This window comes from Pristiophorus japonicus, chromosome 2 (genome assembly GCF_044704955.1).
Source record: "Pristiophorus japonicus isolate sPriJap1 chromosome 2, sPriJap1.hap1, whole genome shotgun sequence".
Classification (NCBI taxonomy): Eukaryota; Metazoa; Chordata; class Chondrichthyes; family Pristiophoridae; genus Pristiophorus; species Pristiophorus japonicus.
The window spans coordinates 284,561,007-284,580,471 of NC_091978.1; the positions used below are offsets into that span (position 1 = coordinate 284,561,007).

The 19,465-nt window shown below is 45.3% G+C and overlaps 1 protein-coding gene across 7 annotated transcripts in view; it reads left to right on the forward strand.

Moving 5' to 3' along the window:
• The window catches only part of LOC139233945 (uncharacterized), a 926,529-nt gene that overhangs the window by 142,588 nt on the left and 764,476 nt on the right, over positions 1-19,465 (forward strand). For all 7 annotated transcript variants that reach the window (XR_011588246.1, XM_070864651.1, XM_070864643.1 and 4 more), the window contains one exon: positions 17,069-17,150. Coding sequence is in view for 6 of the 7 variants with exons in the window: in XM_070864651.1 (XP_070720752.1) it covers positions 17,069-17,150 (82 nt within the window). In the remaining variant the exon portion in view is untranslated. The remainder of the gene's footprint in view (positions 1-17,068; positions 17,151-19,465) is intronic.

Genomic DNA, 19,465 nt, shown 5'->3' on the forward strand with positions numbered 1-19,465 from the left:
TTCACTGTTGCTCTGACCGTTACCGTCAGCGTCCTGATTCTTTATCACAACTAATGTCGTCCGAGTCCCTGTAATACAGACCTTGCTGTCTCTCAGCCTTGGTCTGAGTTACCCCACGTTGTTCCAACGAGCACCTAATATTTTTCAGTTGTCACCGGTTAATTAATGACCATGTTTTTTTAACTGGGTCCAGTATTTCCACTTACTGATACCCCTTATCACTACGCAGGCGCATGTGTCACTTACCATTATTACCTGATAGGGTCCAGTCCATTTTGGTGCGAGCCCGTACCTCTCTGGGGTAATCCTCACCATTACCTGAGTACCTATTTGGGGTATTTGGACCTTCTGTTCTTTAGTGTCGTTCTCTAAGTCCTTGATTACTTGCTGGTCTCTAGCTTGTGACTTTAAATCATCTAACTGCTTACAGAGTTCCATCACAAACCTCCGTATCCTGTCTTTATATGGTCCTACGTCCTCGCTTCCTGTAACCAAGACCTCTGGCAGTCTCATTGCCCTTCCGGTGATTAGTTCAAAGGGTGTCAGTCTTGTCGTCCAACTAGGGGTTGCCCTGAGCTTCATTAGTAATCGGGGTAACACGTCTACCCATCCCTTTCCCGTCTCCTCGATTGCCTTGTCGAGGGCCGCTTATTCATTCGTTCCACCAATCCGGAAGATTTCGGATGGTATGGGATATGGAATTTTTGCCTAATCCCTAGTAACGTGCAGGCCTGTTTCATCACCTTCCCCATGAAGTGTGTACCTTGATCTGAGTCCAGCTGTAGTGGCATTCCCCATCGGGGTATTTCCTCTGCTAGGATCCTAGCCACGGTTTCTGATGAAAAATTTTGAGTGACGAAAGCTTCTACCCACTTCATAAACTGGTCTATTATAACTAAGCATTATGTCTTTCCCTTGTTGCTCGTCAATGATCCAGTAAAATCTATCTGCAAGTTTTCCCAGGGTCCTTTTGGTCAGGGCTGATGTCCCATTCTGACCTTTACTTTCTCCCCTGAGTTGTATTTTGCGCATGTCACGCTCCTTTTACAGTTCTCTATATCGCTACCCATTCCCTTCCACCACCAGCATCTGGACATCGAGTTTATCATATTGGTTCTACTGGTATGGACATACCCGTGGTATAAATTTAGTTTGCTCCCCTGGATGCATTTGGGGCCACCAAATATTCCCGTCTTTCCTCCATCTCAGGATTGCCATGTGCTAGTCAGAGTAGGGATCGCAGGATAGCTCAGATGAATACGTGGCTTGAGGAGTGGTGCAGAAGGGAGGGATTCAAATTCCTGGGACATTGGAACTGGTTCTGGGGGAGGTGGGACCAGTACAAATCGGACGGTCTGCACCTGGGCAGGACCGGAACCAATGTCCTAGGGGGAGTGTTTGCTAGTGCTGTTGGGGAGGGGTTAAACGAATATGGCAGGGGGATAGGAACCTATGCAGAGAGAGAGACATAGAAACATAGAAAATAGGTGCAGGAGTAGGCCATTCGGTCCTTCGAGCCTGCACCGCCATTCAATGAGTTCTATCAAAAGATAGAAAGAAGAAAAGTAAAAGTGGAGGGCAGAGAAACCCAAGGCAAAAATCAAAAAGGGCCACATTACAGCAAAATTCTAAAAGGGCAAAGTGTGTTTAAAAAACAAGCCTGAAGGCTCTGTGCCTCAATGCGAGGCGTATTCGTAATAAGGTGGACGAATTAACTGCACAGGCAGCAATTAATGATGATGATATAATTGGCATCATGGAGACATAGCTCCAGCGTGACCAAGGCTGGGAACTCAACATCCAGGGGTATTCAACATTCAGGAAGGATAGACAGAAAGGAAAAGGAGGTAGGGTAGCGTTGCTGGTTAAAAAGGAAATTAACGCAATAGTAAGGAAGGACATTAGCTTGGATGATGTGGAATCTGTATGGGTGGAGCTGCGGAACACCAAAGGGCAGAAAACGCTAGTGGGAGTTGTGTACAGACCACCAAACAGTAGCAGTGAGGTTGGGGACACAATCAAATAAGAAATTAGGGATGCGTGCAATAGCAGTTATCATGGGCGACTTTAATCTACATATAGATTGGGCTAACCAAACTGGTAGCAATACGGTGGAGGAGGATTTCCTGGAGTGTATTAGGGATGGTTTTCTAGACCAATATGTCGAGGAACTAACTAGAGGGCTGGTCGTCCTAGACTGGGTGATGTGTAATGAGAAAGGACTAATTAGCAATCTTGTTGTGTGAGGCTCCTTGGGGAAGAGTGACCATAATATGGTAGAATTCTTTATTAAGATGGAGAGTGACAAAGTTAATTCAGAGACGAGGGTCCTGAACTTAAGCAAAGGTACCTTCAATGGTATGAGACGTGAATTGGCTAGAATAGACTGGCAAATGATACTTAAAGGGTTGATGGTGGATAGGCAATGGCAAACATTTAAAGATCACGTGGATGAACTTCAACAATTGTACATCCCTGTCTGGAGTAAAAAGAAAATGGGGAAGGTGGCTCAACCGTGGCTAATAAGGGAAATTAAGGAGAGTGTTAAATCCAAGGACGAGGCATATAAATTGGCCAGAAAAAGCAGCAAACCTGAGGACTGGGAGAAATTTAGCATTCGGCAGAAGAAGACAAAGGGTTTAATTAGGAGGGGGAAATAGAGTATGAGAGGAAGCTTGCCGGGAACATAAAAACTGACTGCAAAAGCTTCGATAGATATGTGAAGAGAAAAAGATTAGTGAAGACAAATGTAGGTCCCTTGCAGTCAGATTCAGGTGAATTTATAACGGGGAACAAAGAAATGGCAGACCAGTTGAACAAATACTTTGGATCTGTCTTCACGAAAGAAGACACAAATAACCTTCCGGAAATACTGGGGGACCGAGGATCTCGTGAGAAGGAGGAACTGAAGGAAATCCTTATTAGGCGGGAAATTGTGTTAGTGAGTTTGATGGGATTGAAGGCCGATAAATCCACGGGGCCTGTTGGGTGCATCCCAGAGTATTTAAGGAAGTGGCCCCAGAAATAGTGGATGCATTGGTGATCATTTTCCAAAAGTCTATCAACTCTGGATCAGTTCCTATGGACTGGAGGGTAGCTAATGTAACAACACTTTTTAAAAAAGGAGGGAGAGAGAAAACAGGAATTATAGAGCGGTCAGCCTGACATCGGTAGTGGGTAAAATGATGGAATCAATTATTAAGGAAGTCATAGCAGCGCATTTGGAAAGCAGTGACAAGATGGGTCCAAGTCAGCGTGGATTTATGAAAGGGAAATCATGCTTGACAAATCTTCTGAAATTTTTTGAGGATGTAACTAGTAGTGTGGATAAGGGATTTGGATGTGGTGTATTTGGACTTTCAAAAGGCTTTTGACAAGGTCGCACACAAGAGATTGGTGTGCAAAATTAAAGCACGTGGTATTGGGGGTAATGTACTGACGTGGATAAAGAACTGGTTGGCAGACAGGAAGCAGAGAGTCGGGATAAACGGGTCCTTTTCAGAATGGCAGGCAGTGACTAGTGGGGTGCCGCAGGGCTCAGTTCTGGGACCTCAGCTATTTACAATATACCTTAATGATTTAGATAAAGGAATTGAGTGAAATATCTCCAAGTTTGCAGGTGACACTAAGCTGGGTGGCGGTTTGAGCTGTGAGGAGGACTCTAAAAGGCTGCAAGTTGACTTTGACAGGTTAGGTGAGTGGGCAAATGCATGGCGATGCAGTATAATGTGGATAAATGTGAGGTTATCCACTTTGATGGCAAAACATGAAGGCAGAATATTATCTGAATGGCCGCAGATTAAGAAAAGGGGAGGTGCAACGAGACCTGGGTGTCATGGTACATCAGTCATTGAAAGTTGGCATGCCGATACAGCAGGCGGTGAAGAAGGCAAATAGACATAGAAACATAGAAAATCGGTGCAGGAGTAGGCCATTCGGCCCTTCTAGCCTGCACCGCCATTCAGTGAGTTCATGGCTAAACATGCAACCTCAGTACCCCATTCCTGCTTTCTCGCCATACCCCTTGATCCCCCTAGTAGTAAGGACTTCATCTAACTCCTTTTTGAATATATTTAGTGAATTGGCTTCAACAACTTTCTGTGGTAGAGAATTCCACAGCTTCACCACTCTCTGGGTGAAGAAGTTTCTCCTCATCTCGGTCCTAAATGGCTTACCCCTTATCCTTAGACTGTGACCCCTGGTTCTGGACTTCCCCAACATTGGGAACATTCTTCCTGCATCTAACCTGTCTAAACCCGTCAGAATTTTAAACGTTTCTATGAGGTCCCCTCTCATTCTTCTGAACTCCTGTGAATACAAGCCCAGTTGATCCAGTCTTTCTTGATAGGTCAGTCCCGCCATCCCGGGAATCAGTCTGGTGAACCTTCGCTGCACTCCCTCAATAGCAAGAATGTCCTTCCTCAGGTTAGGAGACCAAAACTGTACACAATACTCCAGGTGTGGCCTCACCAAGGCCCTGTACAACTGTAGCAACACCTCCCTGCCCCTGTACTCAAATCCCCTCGCTATGAAGGCCAACATGCCATTTGCTTTCTTAACCGCCTGCTGTACCTGCATGCCAACCTTCAATGACTGATGTACCATGACACCCAGGTCTCGTTGCACCTCCCCTTTTCCTAATCTGTCACCATTCAGATAATAGTCTGTCTCTCTGTTTTTACCACCAAAGTGGATAACCTCACATTTATCCACATTATACTTCATCTGCCATGCATTTGCCCACTCACCTAACCTATCCAAGTCGCTCTGCAGCCTCATAGCATCGTCCTCGCAGCTCACACTGCCACCCAACTTAGTGTCATCCGCAAATTTGGAGATACTACATTTAATCCCCTCGTCTAAATCATTAATGTACAGTGGAAACAGCTGGGGCCCCAGCACAGAACCTTGCGGTACCCCACTAGTCACTGCCTGCCATTTTGAAAAGTCCCCGTTTACTCCTACTCTTTGCTTCCTGTCTGACAACCAGTTCTCAATCCATGTCAGCACACTACCCCCAATCCCATGTGCTTTAACTTTGCACGTTAATCTCTTGTGTGGGACCTTGTCGAAAGCCTTCTGAAAGTCCAAATATACCACATCAACTGGTTTCTCCCTTGTCACTCTACTGGAAACATCCTCAAAAAATTCCAGAAGATTTGTCAAGCATGATTTCCCTTTCACAAATCCATGCTGACTTGGACCTATCATGTCACCTCTTTCCAAATGCGCTGCTATGACATCCTTAATAATTGATTCCATCATTTTACCCACTACCGATGTCAGGCTGACCGGTCTATAATTCCCTGTTTTCTCTCTCCCTCCTTTTTTAAAAAGTGGGGTTACATTGGCTACCCTCCACTCGATAGGAACTGATCCAGAGTCAATGAAATGTTGGAAAATGACTGTCAATGCATCCGCTATTTCCAAGGTCACCTCCTTAAGTACTCTGGGATGCAGTCCATCAGGCCCTGGGGATTTATCGGCCTTCAATCCCATCAATTTCCCCAACACAATTTCCCGACTAATAAGGATTTCCCTCAGTTCCTCCTCCTTACTAGACCCTCTGACCCCTTTTATATCCGGAAGGTTGTTTGTGTCCTCCTTAGTGAATACCGAACCAAAGTACTTGTTCAATTGGTCCGCCATTTCTTTGTTCCCCGTTATGACTTCCCCTGATTCTGACTGCAGGGGACCTACGTTTGTCTTTACTAACCTTTTTCTCTTTACATATCTATAGAAACTTTTGCAATCCGTCTTAATGTTCCCTGCAAGCTTCTTCTCAGACTCCATTTTCCCTGCCCTAATCAAACCCTTTGTCCTCCTCTGCTGAGTTCTAAATTTCTCCCAGTCCCCAGGTTTGCTGCTATTTCTGGCCAATTTGTATGCCACTTCCTTGGCTTTAATACTATCCCTGATTTCCCTTGATAGCCACGGTTGAGCCACCTTCCCTTTTTTATTTTTATGCCAGACAGGAATGTACAATTGTTGTAGTTCATCCATGCGGTCTCTAAATGTCTGCCATTGCCCATCCACAGTCAACCCCTTAAGTATCATTCGCCAATCTATCCTAGCCAATTCACGCCTCATACCTTCAAAGTTCAAATGGTATGTTGGCCTTCATAGCTCGGGGATTTGAGTATTGGAGCAGGGAGGTCTTACTGCAGTTGTATAGGGCCTTGGTGAGGCCTCACCTGGAATATTGTGTTCAGTTTTGGTCTCCTAATCTGAGGAAGGACATTCTTGCTATTGAGGGAGTGCCACGAAGGTTCACCAGACTGATTCCCAGGATGGCAGGACTGACATATGAGAAGAGAGTAGATCGACTGGGCTTTTATTCACTGGAGTTTAGAAGGATGAGAGGGGATCTCATATAAACATCAAAAATTCTGACGGGACTGGATGGGTTAGATGCAGGAAGAATGTTCCCGATGTTGGGGAAGTCCAGAACCAGGGGACACAGTCTAAGGATAAGGAGTAAGCTATTTAGGACTGAGATGAGGAGAAACTTCTTCACTCAGAGAGTTGTTAACCTGTGGAATTCCCAACCGCAGAGAGTCATTGATGCCAGTTCATTAGATATATTCAAGAGGGAGTTAGATATGACCCTTACGGCTAAAGGGATCAAGGAGTATGGAGAAAAAGCAGGAAAGGGGTACTGAGGTGAATGATCATGATCTTATTGAATGGTGGTGCAGGCTCGAAGGGCCGAATGGCCTACTCCAGCACCTATTTTTTATGTTTCTATGTTTCTGTCCCGTCGGTCCCTTGTTGGGCCCCTCTCTGCTTCCACCCCTCATTTTCCTGTGGAGTGGCTTCTCCCTGTACCTTAAGCATGTTTACTTCCTCAGGCCCGATTGTACATGCTCCGACCTGGGCTTCCCCGGCCAGTGTACCTGTCTCTGCCACCCGCTTGGCTGCCTCGTCTGCCCATGCGCTTCCCTTTTGGTGTTGATCAGTAATTTTTATGTTCGCCTTGACTTTTATTATCGCACACTTTAAGGGTAGGAGGGAGGCTTCCACTAATTCTTTAACAATCTCCTTGTGTTTATTTGGCCCTCCTCCTGAGGTCATGTATCCCCGTCTGCTCCAGGCTATCATATAATAATGCTCCAGAAGCATATCGACTGTCTTTATAGATGTTTACTCTTTGTCCCTTCTCCAGCCTCAGAGCCTCAGTGAGAGCCACCAATTCAACCACTTGAGCTGATAGGTCCCCTTCTAACCGTCCTTCCCTTCTAATCTGTCCGCTGCTATCTACCAAGGCCATCCCGTCCGTGGTGTCCCGTTGATATAGCGCTGAGACCCATCTACATATAGATCCTAGGGCTAGAACCTCCACTTTTGAGCTTATCGCCCAAAAATGGCCGTTATTTCCGGTGTGGGTGGTAAAAAAGGGTTTTCAGGTCGCTGGCTTCTCGTCCATTCTCAAAACACCTAGTTTCCATTTTTGAAAATGGGCGTTACCATGTGTGATATCAAATGGGCAGTAGCGTTAAACTTTTTTGACCTTCTGCCATAAAGTGTGGCCGTCCTTAGCAACGGCATGGCAACGCTCGATTCATGCGATTCTGGAGGTCAAGGGTCACCATGACATGCGCAGAGGAAGAGACAGAGAGAGAGGGAGCTCAGAGGGACTGAAGGCGTGGCTGGGTGTGATGTGGCTGCTTTGGGAGGAAGGAGGGAGACTTTAGAGCTTCACAGCAAGTAGGAAAACAAAAAGTAGCTGTTAACAGCCACATATTTGACCGAATTTGCCCTATAATGGAGAGAGAGGAGGAGGCATCACAGCACACTGTGAAGACTGATACTGGAGAGAGCAGTGAGGTGGGAGAGGAGCACATTGGAGGCTGCAAAAGAGCCAGGAAGTTCTCCGAGGAGGCAAATGCCTCCCTCCTGCAGGAGGTCGAGTCACGTTGGGGTGATAGGACACAGGGAGGGCGTGGGAAGCCCACCCAAAAGGCCTACCAGAGGATATGGACCGAGATAGCAGAGATGGTTTCGTCGGTGACCACAGAGGTGCGTGAGGGCAACCAATGCCGCAAATGATGGAACGACCTTGTGGGATCTGCAAGGGTAAGTATTACATTGATTTACATGTACTTATGTATTTATATAATTTGATTTATAACAGTCATGAGTGACTATCAGCAGATGTGAGGTCTTGCACTTTTACTGGGAATGTTTTACTCAAAGCCTGCAGTCACGGTGTACGTCTTTAGGTAAAGAATGATAATAATCATAATAATCATGATTACATCTGTCGGTTATGTGTTGTATCAGTCTCTGTGACAGTACCTAGCAATGATATCACGCAATGATCTCATGCCACGTCGTCCTGTCACCTTTTACAGAAGAAGTTATCGACGATGAGGTCCGTACAGAGGCGAACGGGTAGGGGGCCACCAGTCCCCAGCGACATCACTGACATGGAGGAGCGAGTGCTAGCACTCGTGGGAAAGCACCTCCGGATAGCTACGGATGCATCTGCAGACCCTGAAGTGATGCCACGAGAGTAAAGCTTACACCATTGCATGATGTAAAGTCAATAGATGCCACATCAACTCATATCCGAACAATCATCGATGATTTCTAAAAATGTCATAGAAATAATGGTGGCCTAATGAAAATCATTGCAATGCACAATGTATTGATGGTCATGAAATGTGATGTCTGCAATGATTTTGAGAGCGGTGGTGCTTTAGTCGTGTGTATGCTGTGTGTAGCGCTGGACTCACCTTGTCACCCTAGCACCCACTTCTCCTCTAACAACCTAATTCGTGTCTTGCAGTTCAGCCAACAACGCTGCCCCAGGCAAGGTCACAAAGGCCAGAAGGTGGGGGCGCGGGGCAGGAGTCGGTGGACGATCCTACATCTGGTGCTGAGGAGCTCTGATTGTCGCCCGTCAATCCGCTGGGTCTGTTCTCGACGGATCAGAGCGCGGACTTCGAAGAACCTCCATCGCCATGCTCCAGAACCCATTTCACCCCAAGGCCATCTATTGGTCCTCCGGTCATTCCCGCCTCCACTCTGGAGATGCTGGCCCCAAGCATCTCTCCACAGGGCACCCCATTTGTCCCCAGGACGGCACCGACCCTGCGGAGGTCTCGTGAACGCGGCAGGTCTGTTCCACGAGCGCGACATGACAGCGGAGAGATGGTACAGTTGTCCAGGAGGACTGTAGACATTGGTGACCAGCTCATCGAAGCTTTGGGAGGCATATCCCGACACTTGGCCAACATGACCGAGTACATTCCATGCTTGGCAGAGTCCCTGGATGCGATTGCCAGGAACACTGCTGCCACAGCCCTCCCAGTGGTCCCAGAGCGCGGCACACCACCCCCTGGGTTACGCACCACCATTGCGAACGACAGATGAGAGCAAGGACCAAGATCCTGCTTGTGCATCAGAGAATATTGCCCCCTCGGCACCCCCCGCTCCCGTACCCGTGCAAGCAACGCATCTGCCTTCATCACCCCCAATGAGGCACCGCCTGAGGAGCTCCTCGGCCAGGCGCCGTGGAGCAAGGAGGGGAAGGGGTAGAGGTGGGGAGAAGAAAGAGAGGGGGGGAAAGAAAGTGAGGTGCATGTGCGCAAGTGATGGCTGTGTTATATTTCCATCTGGGAGTATGCAGTTTGTTGTAATGTATGGGGCTGGGGACCATGCTCCTGCTTTGCTTTTGTATTCTGTGTTGCTGGACATGTTGAACATGTGATTGATGTCAATGATGGAAAAAGTGGGGTGTGCGCAGGGGTTGGGTGTTATTGGCTGTGATACTTATGATTTCAGACCAATGTTGGTATTAAACTTTTGTTATTGAACATAACCTTGTTGCATATTGTCTCACATAGCTGGACCATTACACACTGGTGATTCCTTACCATGAAAGGGTTAAATACAACTTAACATCAATCAACGTAAACTTTAACTGGCACCAAGGTTATGGGCACCATTGATGTCTGAGCTGCACACACACAGCAGTGTGTCAGCGTTGTCACTCACATCAGCGCTCTCTCAGTCAAATCTTTCCGATATCAGCTCCTCACGTAAGAGTGGGATTTATCAAATACCAGCCACACCGCTGGCGTTCATTCCGATTAGTTCCACTTTTTGTGGGCAGTTTTTTGAGCGAGCGATATTGTGGGCGATATGTGTGCGAGATGGTGATATTGAAGATGGGCGATCTCCATGGCCCTAGTTTGGATAAATATGCTCTTTGTGACAAAAAGCAGTCGCCGGGCGTTAATATTGAATCTCAGCATTAAGCCCATTGGGAAAATAACGCTGGGCGATAAGTCTCCTAAAAAGCCCGTCAGTTTCCATTTTGTGCAAGAATGAGTGATATCTGGGCGTTATATGTAATTTCAAGGTCTGCCATGCTCACGGCCTGAGTGAGTGCGTAGGAAGCGAATATACCCACGAGACATTGAGGCACCTAATCAACGCCTCAATTAAATCCAGGTGACGCCACTATGTCTGTAGCGGAGCTCCAAATGCTGCCTAACTGTCGGATGTTGAGCCCACGCTTAACGGCCCACTTAGCGCAGGGTAGTGCCTCCAGGTAAGTGTGCAGCGCCATGATTTTACGGTGCTATCCACTCTTTAGGCAGCAACACTGAATTTTGTGTTTGGGGACCGTGCCTAAAACGAGATGTTAAAAATTTCTCCCAGGCGATGGTACCGCCTCAAAAATGGCAGTACCGAATTTTGACCACTTAACTTCAATTATTGACATTATTATTTCTTACCTTACCTTCTTCTATGGTGGATTTGCAGTAGTTATAAGTATTTAATTTATTTGTTTATTCTTCTGTGTATCCTACTTCCTCCAGAAAATTTCCTTCAATTTCTTAGTTATTTACTTGATAGTTTTTCTCCCACTTACCATGGTGGATTTATAGTTTTTGCTAAAGCTCTTGTTGGTAAAATGCAATACCAAGGAACTTTTTTTACCGTTGAGATTTTAATGGCTGACATCTTGAATAGGTAATCATTCTCCCAAAATCAGGGTCTAACTGACCGATTTCAGCAACAATGCCCAAGCACAGGCTTAACGTACCTCAAATGTACCCTTGAAACCCTGTTGCAAATAGTAGTCCCTCTCAATAACACAAAAAGAAATTGTTATTCCAAAATAACTTTTCGCTCAGAAATGTTATTTAATAGTTTAAACTGTATAAAACACTGAAATGTTTTGAGAAGGTTTATGTTATTTATGAGGTATATTATATATAGCACGTAATCTACGCTGACGAGTTGCTGCAGTACTAAACTAGTACTGTATTGTCAGAACTGCTGCCTTTTGAGCAAGCAGAAGAGGAGCAAGCAGACGGAAGGATGCATCCCAGCCAGAAGCTTTGTGGCTGGGATATCCAGGATGGAATCATCCATCTACAGTCCCGGTGACGACAACCCCAATTCACCTTGCAACATTAGTTCCACACCTTCCCTTCCCTCTGTTATTGACCTCTTAGACACAATGCTGAAATAAAACCTCCTCAAAGCAAACTTTCCAATCTAACTTTATAAACCGTCTCATAGAAACATAGAACATAGAAAATAGGTGCAAGAGTAGGCCATTTGGCCCTTTGAGCCTGCACCACCATTCAATAAGATCATGGCTGATCATTCCCTCAGTACCCCTTTCCTGTTTCTCTCCATACCCCTTGATCCCTTTAACCATAAGAGCTACATCTAACTCCTTCTTGAATATATCCAATGAACTGGCATCAACAACTCTGTGGTAGAGAATTCCACAGGTTAACTACTCTCTGAGTGAAGAAGTTTCTCCTCATCTCGGTCCTAAATGGCTTACCCCTTATTCTTAGTCTGTGACCCCTGGTTCTGGACTTCCCCAACATTGGGAACATTCTTCCTGCATCTAACCTGTCTAAACCCATCAGAATTTTAAACGTTTCTATGAGATCCCCTCTCATTCTTCTGAACTCCAGTGAATAAAAGCCAAGTTGATCCAGTCTTTCTTGATATGTCAGTCCCACCATCCCGGGAATCAGTCTGGTGAATCTTCGTTGCACACCCTCAATAGCAAGAATGTCCTTCCTCAAGTTAGGAGACCAAAACTGTACACGATACTCCAGGTGTGGCCTCACCAAGGCCCTGTACACTGCAGTAAGACCTCCCTGCTCCTATACTCAAATCCCCTCGCTATGAAGGCCAACATGCCATTTGCCTTCTTCACTGCTTGCTGTACCTGCATGCCAACCTTCAATGACTGATGTACCATGACACCCAGGTCTCGTTGCACCTCCCCTTTTCCTAATCTTCCTCCAAGGGGGTGAGGTGAGGCTAGGAATGGGAGAGATGTGCCTTGCGATTGATACAGATTGTTGGTAGGTGAGTGATGGAGGGGGTGGGGGGTGAGTCATGCATTGAACAGTGTCTGAAGTTAATGATGCAATTGGTCGGAAACGGCCTTTGAAGATGCATTCACTGACCTTGACCAGTGGTCTGAGGTCATGAAACTTCTTTTGGCACTGGAGCTAGGTCGTGGGAGCAACAATGCTGGCAGTGACAGCCTCGGTGATGTGGTCCCACATCGTTTTTTCTGGAGAGCTCCTGGCCCCTGTGGGTAGAGGACCTGACTTCTCTTGCAATGTTGACCCCCTGCACAAAGCTGGAGTGCTGTGTGTGAGACCCTGGGTGCCCCTTCCCTGGCTTGCTGAGCCATTTGTGTTAGTGGTGACACCGGCAATTCTTCTGCCACACACATGTTTTACCCCCAGTGACTCCTAAGTTTGGCTCAGTAAACTGTTTTACATCGACCAGTACAGATTATATTTGCATTTACTCTTAACAAACTCCCGTCAGGATCCGTATAATGTACTGATTGAATCATCCCTTTCTTGCCAATTATCAAAGAAGTCAGACAACTAGCACATCAACTAACAATTGTTTATTAATCTTAGAATCATGGTTAGAAGCACTTAAACATTGAGTATACAAATAATTAACATTAATTGACAAACTAAATAACAGGTTACAGGACAGTTCAGTTATGTCACTGTAATTCAGCATTAATTGCTTGCTGATTCTAAAATTATAGTTGAGATCAGTGTTTTAAATTAATATAAATTAATGAGGTTCATTTAGAATTAGACTCCTTAGAGAGCTGACAAGGTAACAGTCTTAGATAGCCACTCTACTGAATAGATTAAAGTTTATGGGCTAGAAATTCCATTGCGCCCTGTTTGGGGCGAAAACTTTAAAAATCTGTGAAAAGCATCAGCAGGTGATAATCCTTTTTTGATCCCGGGAACTTCAGCTTTAGCGCTCCAAGAAGGAAGTGGAGCGCTAAATCAAGCGCTAACCACTTCTCTTAGGATGCTAAAGTGTGTGAGAGGGGCGGTGGCAGCAGGGTGCTGAAGAATGTTCAGTACAGTGCTGCCAGCATCAGAGGCTCCTTCCCTCACTTAAAGGGAAGGGCCAATGATGGTTTGCAACATTCTTGTTGTCAATTCTGTGGGGCGATGGGACCTGTGTGACTGTCATTGCAGCCACAATCACTCTCCGAGAGTGGAGGGTTTGGACATCGCGCAGCACTGAGGCGTCAAAAACTTTCAGCGGGCGCCAGACTGATGCAAAGAATAAAGTGTGGCCTACCTGAATGCCACTGCCTTTAATTATTGCTCCTAAGCGGCCAGCCGAGGTGACAACGCCTCCTCTTGCTGCCTTTGTTGACACCTGCTGATGCAGCAGGGGGCGAGAGCGAATTTCACATCCAGGGCGGTAACGAGGCGCTATGCACTTGATGACGTTACGATCTACGGGACGCTAGAGACCGAGGTGGTAAGTGTTAGCGCCAGTGCAAAACCGACAGGGAATTTTGCTCGGTCTGTAACCTTAGCATACCGTTACCGTCCCCCGCAGGCGCAAACGGGAAGTGCAAAGCAGCTGAATTTGTCTCCCATTATACTTATAGTTAGCAATGTTATAGAACGTGTATGACTTTGTACCATTGAACGGGCGTTGATGAACTGGTTACCTTGCTTTCCTCTGGGAGGTTGCTGTTAATCTTCTGAGACCTGAGTGATGAATCTCTGTCTATAGAGGTGGTATGTGTTCCTCCTGGATCCTTTGTTCCTGGGTAGACTCACCTTCCATGCCGGTAGCTGTTTCTGGGCTAGCTGGTTTAACACTCAAGTTCCTTGATGTCAAGGAAATGTGCACATCAACATTTCAAACCTATATGGCCATACAATAATAACTTCTTTACCCGTCCTACATTACAACAGTGAATAAACTTCAAAAGTACTTAATTGGCTGTAAAGAGCTTTGAGACGTCTGGTGGTCGTGAAAGGCACTCTATAAATCCAAGTCTTTCTTTTTTTTTCTCTTTATCTGAGGTGCATTTTCAGCTTTTACAACAGCACCTTTTTTATATATACATATATATTAGCCAAAGAATTCCTATACCTACTAAAAGATCCAGAACTAAATCATCTCAGCCCAAAGACATCACTGCAGGAGTTCCTCAGGGCAGTATCCGAGGCCCAACCACCTTAAGCTGCTTCATTAATGACCTTCCCTCCATCATATGGAACGGAAGTGGGGATGTTCACTGATGATTGCAGTGTTCAGTTCCATTCACAACTCCTCAGATAATGAAGCCATCCGTGACCACATGCAGCAAGACCTAGATGACATTCAGACTTGGGCTGATAAGTGGCAAGTAATTTACGTGCCACACAAGTGCCAGCAATGATTATCTCCAACAAGAGAGAGTCTAACCACTGCCCTTGGACATTCAACGGCATTACCATTGCTAAATCGCCCACCAACATCCTGGGGGGGTCACCATTGACCAGAAATTTAACAGGACCATCCACATAAATACTGTGGCTTTAAGAGCAGGTCAGAGGCTGGGTATTCTGTGGCGAGTGTCTCACCTCCTGATACCTCAAAGCCTTTCCACCATCTACAAGGCATAAGTCAGAAGTGTGATAGAATACTCTCCATTTGCCTGGATGAGTGCAGTTCCAACCACACTCAAGAAGCTCAAAGCCATCCAGGACAAAGCAACCTGCTTGATTGGCACTCCATCTACCACCTTCAATATTCACTCCTTCCACTGCGCAACGTGGCTGCATTGTGTACCATCTACAAGATGCACTGCAGCAACTCGCCAGGGTTTCTTCGACAGCACCTCCCAAACCCATAACCTCCAACACCTAGAAGGACAAGGAAAGCAGGTGCATGGGAACACCATCACCTGAAAGTTCCCCTCTCAGTCACACACCGTACTGACTTTGAAATATATCACCGTTTCTGCATCGTTGCTGCGTCAAAACACTGGAACTTCCTCCCGAACAGCACTGTGGGAATACCTTCACCACATGGACTGCAGCGGTTCCAGAAAGCAGCTCACCACCACCTTCTCAAGAGCAATTAGTGATGGGCAATAAATGCTGGCCTTGCCGGTGACACCAACAACTCATGAATACATTTTTAAAAACTAAGAACTGAAGCCTAAGGACTGAGGGGCAATTTTGGCCCCGGTGTTTGCGCTCCAGGAAGGAAGTGGAGTGCTAAATCAAGCGCTACCGCTTCCGTTGGATCGCTAAAGGACGCAGGCAGGGTGGTAGTGGTGCAGCGTTGCACAATGTCTCATGTAGTGCTGCCGGGATCCGAGGCTCCTTTTCTCCCTTAAAGGGAAGGGTCTTCGCTGCAGGCTCTGTATTGGGATGAGTTAGCTGGTACCTGTCGGCAGCCGCAATCGAGCCCGATCAGCCCAAGCACTCCAGCAGAATGCCGGACTGATTGATCGTGGCTGAAGAATAATCAAAAAAATTCAGATGCGCAGGACAATGACGTCATGATATCCGGGCACAGGAGTTCATGGCGCAAGGTGTTACCACCGCTGCAAACCTCTTGGCCAATTTAGCGTGAGTCGTTTCTTTCGTCTGTCCCGGAGGCGATAATCGGAGGCACTACGGAGGCCAAGTTCTAGGCCCTAATATCCAAAGTAATTACAAATTCTGAACACATTATCAAAATTTATTTAGATATCCGAGCTGGTGAAGAAACTCTCTAGGCCATACAGAGACTGCTTTCTCCCATGAGCCTAAAATGTGAAAGCTAATAAATCTAAAGTAAGAAAAACAGATAAAACCTGAATAGAACTTGCAATATTGTAGGCAAAACGGACCCCAGACTGAAGCCATTCAAACAGATGGATACAGAGTTAAGTGCCATTAATGGCCCCTCTATTTGGGGGCAGGGAGTGGAGGCGACTGTCAGCATCTGCTGAATTTAACGGTAGGACCTAATTTGAATTTTTGTATTCTGTTTTCTGCCTGGCAGCTGACCAGATTAAGAGGCTGGCTTGTGTGGGAAAACCTGATGTTCATGGACATAATCGAGGACCAGAGAGGAGGGAGCCAGGGAGAGATCACGAGGAGGACATCTTGAGATCATGGGGATGGAGGCAGATCATGAGAGGTTAGCTTGGGGGGTTGAGGGGAAGCATTCCTGCTCCTCCTAGCCCACAAGAAGTGCTGGAAAGGCAGCTACCTACCTGCTGGATCAAGCAACTCTCGACTCCGTTTCCCGAGCCCTGGGAAACCTGGCCTGCAACCGTTAAATCCAAATGGCTGCCAAAATCTGAGGCACGCAGCCTCATTAAGATATTATAATTACTGGCCTGCCTCTTGAGAGCAGTTGCTCACCCGCCTTGTTTAAGCTGGAAGTAGGCATGTTCCCCATTTTTTTAAATCTAACTCCTCCCATCCCACTGACTCGCCCATCCTGGGGTGGTTAAATATCTCCTTATAATGTGTCTGAAGACCATGACGAGGAAGAGGAGGGAGAGGTTAGAGTTGTAGCAGTAGTTCAGGAGGAGAGAGGTTTAAGGGTGGGCTCTTTAAGGAGTGGTCTGATGCCTTAAATCAGTTATCTTCATTTCCCTGACATACCTATAATAAGTTGCTTATGAGAGAGAACCTGAAATGACCTTTTTTCTACTCTCAAAGAAATGTTTTTAATAACAGTACAGCTTTAATTTGTGAAATCCATTTGCTTGTTAGTTTTAATCATTGGCCTTCTCCTGTAGGAATGATCCCTATGAACAACCCAAGTTGTTTGAAAAGGTGCTGGAATGGCATCATACTAATCAAGTTAAATTGAAGCTTATGGTAAGTGACATTGGAATATGAAGACTACAGTTTACATATTACTTGCATGGCATCCTACAGGGCCAGTGCATTGATGACCTTTGATGCTGTAAAATATATTGTTCATAATTGTTTCGAAGTTTTTTTTAAAGAGTCTCCTCTTTGGTTATTTTTAAAGTATAGACCAAAGCAAGAGCAGTGACGATGAATAACCGGTAATTGTCCTCCCAGTCTGTTTTTGTTCATTTGTTTAAATAACAACACCTCAAAAAGTATTTAATTGTGCAGAGCACCTTGCGATGTTTTGATGATGTGTTAAGATGCCATATGAACGCAAGTACATTAAACTCATGATCTAATAATGGTGGGGACCATTTCCTTGAGTTCCCGGCAGTAGTCCCCTGCCGTAATCGCCCGCTGGCCTGACATCATTGACATCAAGTTCGGGCGGTTCAGGCTTGGTGCATTTAAATAAGGTCTAGGAATTAAAATGGTTAAGGCCTAACGTCGGCGAGCCAGGGTAGCCGGATATCGTTCCATCGGCTCCACGTTCACCATTCAAAACGATTAAAATTGGGGGTCATGCCTATTATTTTTAAACTGTGGGTGCTGATAACATCTTGCTTAGAATGCTCAATAGTAAACATTGCTTATGCTTAATGTCTTTATTTCAGCTAACTTAAATTGAGTTTCTATGCAGTCAGTCTCAGTGTTACCCTTTTTGCAATGATGTAACTTCCAGAATTGTTTAAAACAAATGAAAAATTGAGATGGACAGTGTATTTTAAAGTCAATTCATGTTATAATTAATTAATTTAATAGTTCGATCTTAAAAATATTTTTGAATTCTTGAAAATTGAGAAGAAAAATAATGACCTGGATTTTGTGGTAGGAATAAGGGTAAGGCTAACAACGCTCACCGTTGTTATGGGATAAATTGGACAGCAACTTCCAGCATCTGCACATGTGCAGTTAAACGCGGAAATCAAGAAATTGCTGTCTGAGTTCACACAGGTCCCAGATCCCTTGTAGAGGATGAAAAGTTTGTGGACAGCTGTAAACCTAATGAATGGCAAGCAGCGTTCGTTCGTCACTGACCACAAAGTCCAGGCTAATGTTTCACTATTATTTAATGATTTCAATGATGTAAAACTTCCTGGTTCTAAAACAAGAGAAATTGTTTTGGCCATGGTAGCATACTGCACAAAGTTTTACAAATAAATAACAAATGTTAAAAATATTCTGCCTAATTAAAATTTTTTAGTTTAATTGGTACCTGATCACCCTTATTCCTTGCACTCTTTCTACCAGCGCCAGTACATGTGGCCAGTAGTGAGGTTTTGTTTATTTTTACATTCCAAAATCTGATTTCAACTGCAGTATAACCACCTAGATTTGTTACTGGAATAACCAAGGCCTTCATTTTTGTGTTATGTTCATATTGGTGTAATAGCAAATGCAAGACTAAAACCCAAACTTAGGCCAAGGGGCACAGTGCCACTCTTAACTCGTGCAGCTTTGTAGTGGATTTGCCTTGTGTTGACTCAAGTGTAATGCCCACAGCAGTTGACTTTCCATTGCTTGTCATAATATCACAATGCCTTGATGAGAATGATGCTGTTTATACTTGGCTGCTGGTTTGCGTTTAACTGCGCAGATCAGTGAATTATTCACTGGCAGATACATATAATGTGTGCTAGCCAGGTTATATTAGATGTTCTGACTTTCTCAAATTCAGATAACCACCATTTGTACACATTGCAGCGTGTCCACACCTGAATTTGCACAGTAATGCTCTAATTTTTGGAGTAAACAAGGGCATGCAATGTGTGCAGCCAGTATAATTTATTCAGCACAATTGAGGTGCATTAAATAATGCCATCCACAGTAATCAAAACTGATGCTACAAGTTACGTATAAACGCAATACTGTTTGTCACTTACAAAATACTGCATTTTTAATGGAGGAGGGTTGGAGGTAATTATGTGTTTTTCAATTCTTTTAATGTGTTGGGAGCTGGTTGTATGCTTCACTTTGCAACCTCAGCCCGCATTGTGTCCCTGGTTACCATGGCAGCCCGATTTTTTTGATGCAGATCAAGGCTCCACCCCCAAAACTAAAGGTCGGGTTACGCCAGGCCAAAATGAAGAAATCCAAGGGGGAAACTTTAGAATATTTTTTTTTGACATACTTGGGGCCCCCCAAAATCGGGCATAACTCTTCAAGTACTCCGAAAAAATGCTTTGAGGAAAATTGAGCCCACTGTGAGCAATGCCACAGAAGAGGTGTGCTGGTATATATTTAACAGTCTTGCATCTAATGTGTGTCTGTTAAGT